At 35.4% G+C, this 12346-nt stretch overlaps 1 protein-coding gene across 5 annotated transcripts in view; it reads left to right on the top strand.

Moving 5' to 3' along the window:
• The window catches only part of PTPN3 (protein tyrosine phosphatase non-receptor type 3), a 164750-nt gene extending 152638 nt beyond the window's left edge, over nt 1–12112 (top strand). For all 5 annotated transcript variants that reach the window (XM_069004158.1, XM_069004157.1, XM_069004160.1 and 2 more), the window contains 3 exons: nt 521–666; nt 1348–1483; nt 5373–12112. In XM_069004158.1, the coding sequence (XP_068860259.1) occupies nt 521–666; nt 1348–1483; nt 5373–5450 (360 nt within the window). In that variant the 3' untranslated portion in view covers nt 5451–12112. The remainder of the gene's footprint in view (nt 1–520; nt 667–1347; nt 1484–5372) is intronic.
• The last annotated feature ends 234 nt before the right edge of the window (nt 12113–12346 follow it).

The raw sequence follows: 12346 nt of genomic DNA, 5'->3' as shown, positions 1-12346 counted from the left end.
TTCTAACAGAAACCAGATTTAGCAAGTGTTGCAGGCAACTTTATTATTCCTGAATCTCTAAGTGCGCACAGACATTTACAATAGATTGTAGAGCCCTAAACCCCTGTTGTATTGATATGATTCTCAACAGTTCTGCTGTTCTCAGTTGTTTCTTCCAACCAGTTCTAAACTATTGTATACTACTATCATGCTTATGTCTTGTAGCATTTTACCTCAGGTGAATCAATGATGTCAGAGTATAATGGGTCAACAGTCAATAAATAAAAAAAATTAAAATGTTTAGATTGCAGAAGTTAAAGTTGATACCTCATTTATTTAGAAAATGCTATGTTTTATGAATTCTTTCAAGAGTTACATGTCCATACTTCACACTTAATTTTTAAATCACATTTTCTATACCATCTGTCTCTTACCACATCTGCAGAAAACACTCGCTGTGAAAAATATGACTTGTATCTAGTAAACATTAATACAGGAGTCATAACACTGGACATTTTTTTAAAACTTTACTGTATTTTAGACAGAACAACAACACACTGTCACCCACCTCCAGTACGTAGCTTGGCCTGATCATGGCGTTCCTGATGACTCCATGGACTTCTTGGAGTTCGTGACCTGTATGAGGCCAAAGAGAATAAAGAACGAGCCAGTTCTTGTACACTGCAGGTACTTGGGTTTTAAAATTCTGATTATAGATATGCTTCAGCCTTAGAATAAGCATTTGATGTGAAACATTTATCTGCAAGACAGAAGATTCCTTGAATTAGATAAAAATTTTAAACTGTAAAATTAGGTGTAAATTTTACTGCTGAAGACAGAAACTCTGATGTTATGTCTAAAGGAAGAGTTTACTTTGTCTCCCTTTCTCCTGCAACCTTTAGGTGAAATGGCTTAGTCACATAATTATCACAGGTCTGATAATCTGCAATTTAATTTGTTCTCTGTTTTTTATCCTCTATCTTTGTTGTAATCTCGTTTTGAATGCTACTGCAAAATTTTTTTTCCAGCTGTTCAAGTGTGCGTCATAAAAGCAGTCACTTAGCTCTTACCTTTTTTAAGACAAAAATACCAAACCAGTACAGTTTGAGCAGTTATAATTGTTTAAAAATGCATTTACTTTAAGTGAGGTTTCAGTTTTATTTATATTAAAAAAACTTCTTTTTAGTAATTGCTAGAAAATATTTCTGAAGTTGCTGTAAAAATAAACTTTGCACTCTCTTTGAATTTTACTAGGATCTTCCTGTATTTTCCAAGGCTGTTTAGCATCCTACTATTAAGACTGTGATATGAATCTGGTGCATTGCAAAAACCTAATTTTATAGACTATTTTCCTGTTGCATTTCACAGCGCAGGAATCGGTCGCACTGGTGTATTGGTCACTATGGAAACAGCCATGTGCTTAATTGAAAGGAACCAACCTGTTTATCCACTGGATATTGTACGGAAAATGCGAGACCAGCGAGCCATGATGGTGCAAACATCAGTAAGTGATGGAGAGAAAGCATTATTTTCTGTATATATACCACACTTGTCAAGTTATAAAACAGATCCAAATTTTTTTTAAAGGATCTAGTAAAATGAATCTTCAGTTGCCATTATACTTCAAACTTCATAAAGTTAGCATAATGTAGCATAGTGGCAAAGGCTGCTTTGCTAGTGAGGTGTGTACTTACCTAATTTGTAAATATTTCTTGTGTTGCCATGAACAGGTAATTGTTTTCTATACATAGCAAGTAGTTAGAATGCTCAAAGTCAGATTTGTACTGATCATCTGTTCGCAGTCCTTTGTCTAAATTCTCTGCAAGAAGCTAGAATAAATTTTTGCTTTTCATTCTAGTACAGAACATTATAGGAAGTTATTAAACTGAAGGTAAAATTAAAGTGTTTGCGGCCTGGTTTGAAAAGCAGGAAGTGGCTTTTCAATAGGTCACTTTAGAGTAGAAATTCTGTAAGAACCTATTATGGATTTTTTTTTAATTTTGCCACTACCCAGTTTGAAAAAACAAAGGGCAAGTTGTGTAGCATCTGTAACTGAAACATGAATGTAAATGGTGATTTTAATATGAAAGGGGCTCAAAGATAACTTGAGATCATGAGGGCAGTTTTGTGTCAGCTTTGGAAATGAACTTATTGACATTAGAGACCAAGGATGAAGGATGAGAGATTGATCTTTCTTTAGAAGAGACTGTATGACAAGAATTCTAAGTGTGGGTTATCTTGGAGAGCTAAATGCCCTATGAGAAATGAAAATAAGGGGGTTTAGACACAGAAAGCAAACAGTTGAATTGGGAGTTTCTGTCTCATCTTCCAAAGAAAATGCCTGAAATGCATTGAAATCAAATCCATTTGATAACAGAAAAGTTAACTTAAGAAGACAAATTCTATTCATTAACAGGTTAATGACTGCAGGAATGAGCATTATAACTAGATGTGGGGGAAATCTTGCATCACCAAAGGGCATAAAAGTATCAGGACCTCCAGCTGCCTGTGTACAATTAGAGTACTCAGTGAGCAGAGTTTGTCCATGCATGCTGCTGGGACTTGTGTCCATTGCAGCAGGAGTGCACTCTCTGGAACAGGGTCGGGACTATATGGTTGACAAGGGAGTTGTTTGGGTGGTCCCCTGCCTGTTCCTTGCTGAAGTGGAAGCTGAGCTGATGACAGAGGTTGTAATAAGATGAAGAATACTAGCTTCAAGTTTAAGGAAGCTGAGTGTTAACTTCTGGAGTTGCACCTGCCTACACCCCTCAGTTTCTATAATTACCCAAGCAGGTTCAAGCTTCAACATTCTAGAGGTGGTCCTCTTCTTGAGAATCAGATGCAAAAACCTGAAGTAAACTTCAGTTTGCCAGAAGATCGAGTCCCTTTTGTTACAAGAGAAATCAGCCAGAATTCTCCTTTCACTCCACATTTTGACATAACTGAAGAATACAGAGAATAGTAAGAAATACAGCTACGGTCAGACGCCTGGTGTGGAAAACGAATATATAAAATAGGATTCTTTACCTTGCTTGCTGTGTTACACAGTTTGCTGTCAGCACAATCAGGAGAGGGATGATCTGTAGCAGCAATACTGTGAAACTAAATTCACTTGTTATTTCTGAAGTAGGCAGATACTGTTGTGAAAAGCCAGCGAGCAAATTGGCGTACTGTCCTGTAAATGAGACACAGAAGCAAGCACTCAGCTGTGAGAAAACAGAATACCAGGGTGCTGAATGTTAATATTTCCATCTATCCTGGGTGGTCTATCGCATTCCCATGCCTGAATTCCAGCTAGCCTCACTGCTCATTTTTGGTATCCCGCTTAGGGTTTCTAGGAGAAGCCATTAGAGATTATTCAGTTGTAATAAGGGGATTGTTCAGTTTCAATAGCCTTGCCTAAAGCTTGTTCAGCTGCCCTGTGGGGATTGTATGTGTGCTCCAATTCTAAGGTGATACAATTTACCAGATGAATGTTGTGAGTTAATATCAGGCAGGGCATACTCAATAAGAATAGACACATCAGAGCTATTACCTGGTTAATTTAGTGTCTGTTGTTAATGATGTGAAAGCTGTAGTTTCTCAAAGACCAGTAATTTGGTTACTAGGAACAGCAAAACAAAAGCTTCAACCAAAATGATGAAGCTAGAACAAAGTTGGTGTAACTGTATGGCCTTTCTTTAAAAAAAGAAAGATTAACCATTATGTTCCAATAAAGAGAAATTAGGTATCTAAACAGTGCAGAATAGTGCTTAGGATGTACATAATAGTACTAGCTACCAGCTGAGTGAGCAGTAAGAATACATGGAACAGATAAGAGCAGAGAAAACAAGTAGTCAGAGATTGAGTCAGAGGAAGCAAAGCTGAAGTGCTCATTCTTTTATTTGTTCGGTAACTTGATCACACAAGTTAACAGAAGTATTGAACAGAGAGCTAAATACCACATCTGGCTTTTTCAGGCAGTAGAAATATGGAAATGACAATAACAATGAAAAGTCAAGGTAATTAAGAAATAAGAACAAAGTGATATTGAAGGTGGGAGTAATTGACTGAAAGGTTGAAAGTAAAGCCAGGAAAATCGAGATGAAGAAAACTCATTTCCACCTTTCTGTTTCCCTTCAAGTTTTTCTGTACTTAAATGAAAAAGTGTTATGTTATGGACAAGAATAACATTCCTAACTCCTGGTCTTTAAAGGCAACCTAAGATCATTCACAGTCCAAATGTTATCTTTTAGCCCTGCCCTTTGGGAGATAATGGGGGAATGTTTCCAGATGCTTCTGAAGAGTTGGTCGGAGCTGACAATACAAGGGCAGCTGGGAGAACATTTCAAAGATGGAAAAAGGGATTTAAAAAATGTGAAGCTGTGCTTATCTGAATAAATGACATGGAACTCTGGAGAAAAGTGTTCATTTGGGGTTTTGACAATATTACTTTCACAGAAGAAGTGAGGATGCTTTGGTCTTTGCAAGTTCTTTTAAATTTCAATCATCTTGTGTTCTCAGGATTGTGTTAGTCATAAAAATTTATTCAGGCTACCAGGATTTTTAGTTCTGCACTAGTTCTATTAATAATGTCTCCTTGTATCACTTTTTAGGAAGAGGCTTGCAGGCTAATTGTTCTTAACAAATAGTTGCATCACAAGGTCATGGAAGACATAGTCTTTGTCATAGTATAATGCAGAAGAGCAACTCTAATTTGTGAAGATTTTAAGATCTAATTGAGATAAAAATGTTGGGGGAGAGAAGAACTAATGTGGGTACTGATCTTCAAAAATATTAATTTGATCCCCTTCTTTTACAAAAGGAGATATGTGGTCTGATCAAAAATTGAAAATTAGGTGAGTCCGCCCACAGTACTGTAGATGGTTTGGAAAAAAAAGTTAGGTAGCTGCCCCTGTATATCCTATATGGTAACTTTAAATGAGGTCTTGGTCACGTAACTTAAATGTGCCCAGTAATATGTAACTGCAGCATTGGCAAGCTCAGAATACTCGTAATAGTCAGATAACTACCAAAAAAACCCTGCAATAGATGACATGTATAAAGAAGGTAAATATCAAGTTAAACTTAGTCAGAAAGAGACGCATAATTTTTATAAATAATTCCTTTCCCTGAAAATTAAGCACATATTCTTTTAATTTTGGGGACTTTTTTGTTTTCCTTGGTGTGTAATTTTTGATGCTTGTCCTTTAAGGAAGAGTAAATGTCAGCTTTGTTTACTGTGAACACAGACAGGAGAGTAGGATTTTCTCCTCCCATCCTTGTATCTCCTCTCCTGTCATTGCTCAGGAAAAAAGGAAGCTGTGGGACTGTTAGTCCAATTCAACAGTACTGTCTAATCAGCAGTTTAAGTGAACATCCATAAATGTTTTTGTGTTTTCTTTCCTATGCAGAGTCAATACAAATTTGTTTGTGAAGCTATTCTTCGTGTTTACAAAGAGGGATTGGTTCGACCACTGGATTCCAGTTAGCACAGCAGTGAAGGATGAATTCTTTTTCTGCCGAAAAAAACTGCTCTTTAAGTAAAGCAAGGGCTCGTTTCTGAAAGCAACTGGAATGGACTAGAAGCCCATGAAAAGACAGATGAGCACATTTGAACTGTGGCACTTTAAATTTCTCAAGAAGATTGCTAAATCATGTACAGTATAACAAAGTCACATAGATAAATATATGACAGCAATTGTGTGTAATATGCTTTATTCACATAGACAACCATAAACAATCATGGAAACCTTAACACATCTTTTACTGCCTTAAAACACCCTTTACTTTGGAAGTTACAAAGTTCCTTGTGTTTCCTTTGAAATAGCAAAAAGAAAACTCCTATTATTGAAATGATTCAGCTTAAGAAGGTATTTAATATACTTGTATTGTATAAAAGTTCATTGAAGGTGAATATTCTTATCCTTATTGAAGGTAATGTTCTTATTGGGATACTAAATATCCATGGAAATGTAACCTTGACTAAAAGGCTGACAAAGAGCTTTAAAGGCTAATGCATAACTACTGTACATTGAGCTGGAGAAATTTAGTATTCCCTTACCGTAAATCTTTTAGTGAGTATGCCAGCTGTTATGATATGCTGCTTAGAAATCACATCTACTCTATGTGATGTGAAAATAATGCTGCATTTAGGCATTTTATGCAGATGGTACAGTCTACATCTTCTGTTGATCAGTTTTAGTAGCAACTTGCCCTTTTGACAGTGACCTACTTCGTAACAGTTTTAGTTATTGCACCCTTTTTCTTCTGCTGTCCACCTCCTTTATACTTTTCACTGTTGTTTCTATATGTGGACTGAAAACATTTTAACTTAAAACGAGGTTTAATTCTCTGTCATGTTTGTTTCCATGTGTATTTATGAGTTCTCAGATGTAAATGTGGATTAACGTTGCACACAAGTACTAGACTTTTGAATTACTGTATATGCAAAGTAGTCTAATCCAATACTGGAAGAAAAATTACTACTGAACCCATCAAATATGTTGCTGCTATTTCAAGGTGTGAAGCTTACAAGGGCACAGGTGTTCCTAGTGTTCAGATGGTGATAAAGTGTTGACTTGCTGCCCTCCAGCAAAAGCACTCTTATCCAGCAAAACACGACTCCCTTTTGCAAGAGTTCTGCAGATTTACTGTGTTTCTTGCTTATACAGAAATGCAGCTAAATTCACCTGAAGATTTACATGGAAAGAGAGAATGAATTTGTACACTGATGAATAATTCACCCTAAGGTACACTGGTCTCTATTTCATTTCAGATGGGAGAATTGGAATTTCTGAACAATATAACCACGTTTGTATAATGTTAAATTATTTTGTGTGTGCTTTTTGATTAACCTAAGATAGTTATTAATTTTTTAATAGTGTTTAAAAATATTCTAAGGGACTGTTTAAACTCTGTTATTTAAAAAATTAGTCCTAAATAAGGAAAGACTTTTATGGGGCATATTAGCCAGATGTTTATATGTATAAAAGAGAAAATTAGATAATTTTTTTTTTCAGAGAGATATATATGCACACACATATTCAGATGTATTTTAGAATTATGGTTTGTATTGTGGATATTATCATTTATAGCTGGAGTTTCATTATAGAAACTATCACAGCTGTACAATGTGCATCTCTCATGTTACTGGAAGATTATTTTTTCCCCAGGAAATAACTAGAAAGTGAATGTAGGATGAGCTATATTTCTGTCTTGTCTTTTGCAGGCTTGGTCCTTTCTCCAAGATTACATTATTAGCTATAGCTGAAGAAGATGCCTGGTTACTATTTATTGATCAAAAGAGTTTTAATTGGGATGTGCAGGGTAATTGGCAACATGGAAAACTTCTTGGCTTTGTTAGGTTGAAGGGTGAATAGGTTTGTGCTCATCCTTTTACACTTCATTCCAAATTTCACTTTGACTGAAGTTTTTTGTAATATTTTGGATCACTGTCATCTTGCTTGATTGGGCATAGATTAGAAGGCAAAAGACCGTACCTCTGGTTCATTCTTACCTTGCTAAATTGCATCAGGTATCTCAATCTGTCTGTGAATCCAAATGTAAAATGATAGTGGACATGCACTTATTACTTGGGAAGCTTCTTTGAAAAATCCGTGTGGAAAAGTGTTGCACAAGTGCAGGCTGGTTGCTGCTGGTAGAATATTGATCACTAAGAAAATCTAATGGCTCTTTCTTATGAAAGAAGTAGTGGGCAGTAAAGAATGTATGTTTTCTGGAAGGGTAACAAAAGTCTCCTCTTTGTTATGTGCATACCTGTCTGTTAAAACCTCTCTTTTTTTTTTTTTTTTAAAGTTTTCCTGTGCCCAGGTCTCAGAGTCATCCCTTGCAGTTGGCATGACTTGCATTTAATTGTTTGTCAAGAAGTGAAAAAAGGCAAGAAAATAAATTGCAAGAAAATATTTGGAGTGTGTTTGTGACATCCGTGTCTTTCATGGAAGTACTCAGAGTTTCCTTGTGTTCAAGGTTATTCCTATATTCCAATTGCTATTTATGTTTCTTCATGTTGAGTATCTACTTATCAAAGCACTGTAAATGTATTTCCCATATAACTTCAGTCTCAAGATACATGGTATAGGCTTGACTTAGGTTAGTATGTGTGCATTTAAATGATGATGGTCGTATTGTGACAACAAATGCTGCTCTTGTTCTGGTAAACTAGGATGGGTTTGGTGATACCATTGGGGAGCTCTTGGATTTTAAAAGCTTGTTTGAAATTGCTGGCCACGGAGAGCATACTCAAAGCTGTATAAACAGTAATCTCTATAAGATTTTTTTTTTAATTAACCTAGAGGAAATATTAACTACATAAGTATCTTGTATATTGTGTCCATCTTTATTTCAGTCTTGCTGGGTTTTGCACATGTACCTGTAGGGTCCATAGGGGAGAATTGAAGGGGTTTTGTCTTCTCTCTGTAGTGTGTGATGACTTTGCACTGAATGAAGTATGCCTTAGATCTGATCTTGCAATGAAAGCATAATTATGAACCCATCTCAACGCCAGCTTTTGTTTCCACAAAAATTAAGAAATCATGAAAATGTAGATTTAATTGATCAGTTTGGGGGGGTTTTGATGGGAGTTAAAATTTGTGACCACAAAGTTTTTAATTATCAAGTGATTGGCAAATGGCAGAAAATTCTGTGAAGGCAAGTTTCTGTATAACCTTCATAGTTTAACCTTGATTTCTCTGTGCTGGCATTATCATGAAAATAAGTATTCAAAATGTGTGGTGTGGTGGTGGATGAAGAGGGAGCAATAAACCTTTGAGGTTTTCATCACTGTGAAATACACTACAGAATTAAACAAATTTTAACTTAGTGGCTTTATATTTGATATGGAAGTAACTAAACTGCCTATTCAGAGTGTCTTCAGAAATGTCACAGGGGACCACTTCTGCGACAGAGGTGAAAGGGACAGATCTTGCTATTTATTAAAGATAAGAAAAACAGTGCCCTAAACCATGAATGCCTTTTGTGTAACCAGATGTATGAAATACAAATCATTAAAATACAACCAAACCTTGAAGAGTGGTGGTGTTTTGCCGAAAAAAAAAAATTGTAACCCCAGGGGTTTGCTTTTAATTATCCTGTCTTTTAGGTGTTGATACTAAATTATATGCAGTCAAAATGTACCCATGAATTCAGCAATAAGTCTTCGTATACACTCAGTTATTTAACTGTTGGTTTTCCTTTTCTCCTTCCTATTTCCTACTATGCAGTACTTGGTTAAATATATATGTATTTCAAAAGAACTCTAGTTCAGAACTATCTGATGAACTATGCATTGGCTTTATTACAAGTAGAGTATGACACTTTTACAACAAAAGCCCTTCCCTGTAGGGAGTGTTCTTGTGTCAGACTAAATGCGTAAATGTTGAAAATAGACGCACGTGGTTCATATTCAGTCAATTATAATTTAAACATAGTTATTTCACTGATAATGGCTTTATTTTCTATCCTGAAATGTAGCATTTAAGTGCAAGTTTATTTTACTCTTCCAGCCTTTCCAGAGAACATGTGCTGGGAAATGTTTGAATTTTGATTAGTAACCTGCAACCAGTCTACTTGGTTAAAAATATTTATTAATTGAAGCTGTGTAGAAGGTAAAGTTGTCATTAAATATTTTGTTCAAAGGCAGTTGAAAGCCAAGTGAATGATTCATTATATAAAAAAATGTTTTGATTATATGGGTTTCTTGTATTTAAGTTCTGACACTGATAGTGCTAAGCCATCTCAAATGACTGTCTAACCATAGTTTGCATTAGCAGTTTAAATATAGCAGTCTAATGCAATATGATTTAGTTTTAGTGTACTTTAACACTGTACAAGCTTCAAACAGTAGTATCTACAGTCACTGAAACCTGTCATTCTAAAGAAAAAAGTAAGTTTTTCTGAATCAAAAGGAAGAAGTAGCACATAATACCAATAGATTTAACCATTTTTCAGCTCAGACTAACTCTGTGGCAGTAGAGTTCTTACCACTCATATAAAGAGCAAATGTGGAGGATCAATAATATTATGAAGAAAACAGATTATTTGGACTGTAAGAGACCAAGAAATATTGTCCTTTTTTTTTTTTTTTTTTTTTTTTTTTAAGTCAAATTCATCTCAAGAGAGGGCTGTGGGAATGGAGAGTAGAATGTGAGTTTATTGACTCTCCTAATTTGCTTGCAGACTACTTGGATAAGGCTCTTAGTTTGTGTGTTATTTTGGGCTTAGCTGCAGGCTAACCTTTAATTAAAGTCATATTTAAAATATTAAAGAATTTATTTTAATAGACATTAGTGAAACACTTCAGGTTACTGTTAACTGTTCAACTTCTGTTTACTTGGCTTTCATGATTTTGTTTCCTGCAATGTCATTGTTTTGCCTTATAAAATCACTTTGAGTTTTCCCACAACTGTAAAATTGGCTTTGTCTCAGACAGGTGAAGTGATGTTATGGTTGCTTAAGAAAGGATGTTTATTTTTCACCTGCTGAAGGGACAATATGTTGTTCAGACCAGTCTCAACTGATCTCCTTTCTGAGTAATTTAAACACTGCTGCTAGCAGTGGTAGAAATCATAAAGATATATGGAAAAGCATATAAGAAATGTTATGTTCAGGGCAGATAAGACCTGGGTTTAACTGAAAAATTAAAAGAAAAAAAAATATCAAACATTGTGAATATGAAAATGCTTTTAACAGATAAAGTAGGGGTGGGAAATGTATGATATTTTTTCCTCTTGCAGAACACTTCTGTGTTTTAAACACATCATTTCTCTTGGAGCAATTTTTTTGGTAAAGAGCCATACTGTTGGCCATGGGATTTAATTTTTGTCAAACCCACCTAGAAAGTAATTTTAAGTTAAACATTTTCCTCATTTATTGGTTTGTGCTCTTAAGCAACATTTTTAAAAAACTCTTAAATATTTTACTTTTAAAAACTATTTTGGCTGTTTTCATTTGATGCCTTTTTCTGAGACATAAATTAAACCCAAATGTGGCTGGGTGACTGGTGAGGTTACCCTGAATGCTTAAGAGGAAGCAGATGCTTTGTTAGAGCTATTAAACCCCTGACCTAACATCAGTTACCAGCTTATGCCAGAGTAGCATCATATTTCTTTTAGCCTTTTGCAGAATAAACATTTTGTAAATAGTCCTTGGAGCTTGCTCTCCCAAGCATCAGGAAGTCATCTTCCAGGTAAAATCTGAATCTTAAAGTAAGGAATGACTATTTACCAAGTTCTGTGTAAAACATACCTTTTAAAAGGAAAAAAAAAATTAGTTTTTCTGCAAAAATAAAAAGGTTAGCTGCTAGAAGTGGGTGCATCTTATTTAGTCATAAAGCAAATTGGCTCTCAGCTGGTGTGCAGTATGGCCACTAAAGCACACAAAGTGCATCATGAGCCCAAGTGCCTGATTGTTTGTCAACTTTCTTGAAAGGGATGGTTGCAAGGAGTAAGGAGAAAGGGCTGCCTTCCTTAGAGAAGAGACTGAAATCCTGCAGAGTAAATCCACAGCCTATATTGATCTTAGTGGGGATGTACTTGTATTACATAACTTGAGCATTCTAGTGCAAAGTGAGATCAGGCATATCTGTTTGAGTTTGCAGGAATATCAAAGCCTTCCCTTCATTCCAAAAAAAAAAGCTCAGTGTAGCAATGTTAATTGCAGTGGGCTTCATTTGCTTCAGCTAAGCAGCAGGTGAGTGTAGCAGCACTTGAGTTAGTCCTGATCAGTGCCCTTCTCATTCAGAGCTTTGCATACATGATTGAAAACTTGGGGTTTAACAGGAATTAAATCACTGTCTGTAGAAAGTAGGTGGGGAATTAGTATAGGCACGCAAATGTAAGTCTAATTCTAATCCAGATTTTGCAGAATAAATACCAAGTATCAATGCTTATGTTCCAGTGACCTGTGCAGTGAGCATTAAACATAATTTATTTAGGTTTTCACACTTCATTGTATAATCTTAATAGAGAGACACAAGGTATATAATGGGGACAGTCCTATAAAAGCTTTAAAAATCTGCCCACCGTTCATTCTAACAAATGATGTATTGGTTAAAACTGGCCTTGATTACAAGCAATATGGATGGAAATATGTTTATAATACTGGAATAAATTGCATAACAGTTGGGAAAGATGAAGTTGTTTGGGTTTTTTTGCAAATTTTGAAGAAGATTTCACTATTCTAGTCACTAAGTTTTTATTTTCATATAAGTTCAGTTAGCATTTTTGTCAGTGATTTTTGTCAGCAAAATCTTGGAAGGTAATATCCATTCAGGGACTCTGGCTGGGGTTTCTTAAATGTTTTTTTTTTTCCTTTTCCTGTAGCATTCTATATTTTCTTCTAAGATCTTAGATGCCAGTGCATTAAGGAA

The sequence above is a fragment of the Aphelocoma coerulescens genome, chromosome 2 (assembly GCF_041296385.1).
Source record: "Aphelocoma coerulescens isolate FSJ_1873_10779 chromosome 2, UR_Acoe_1.0, whole genome shotgun sequence".
Taxonomy (NCBI): Eukaryota; Metazoa; Chordata; class Aves; order Passeriformes; family Corvidae; genus Aphelocoma; species Aphelocoma coerulescens.
Note: the sequence above shows the minus strand (reverse complement) of the source record. Positions and strands in the feature narration are given on the sequence as shown.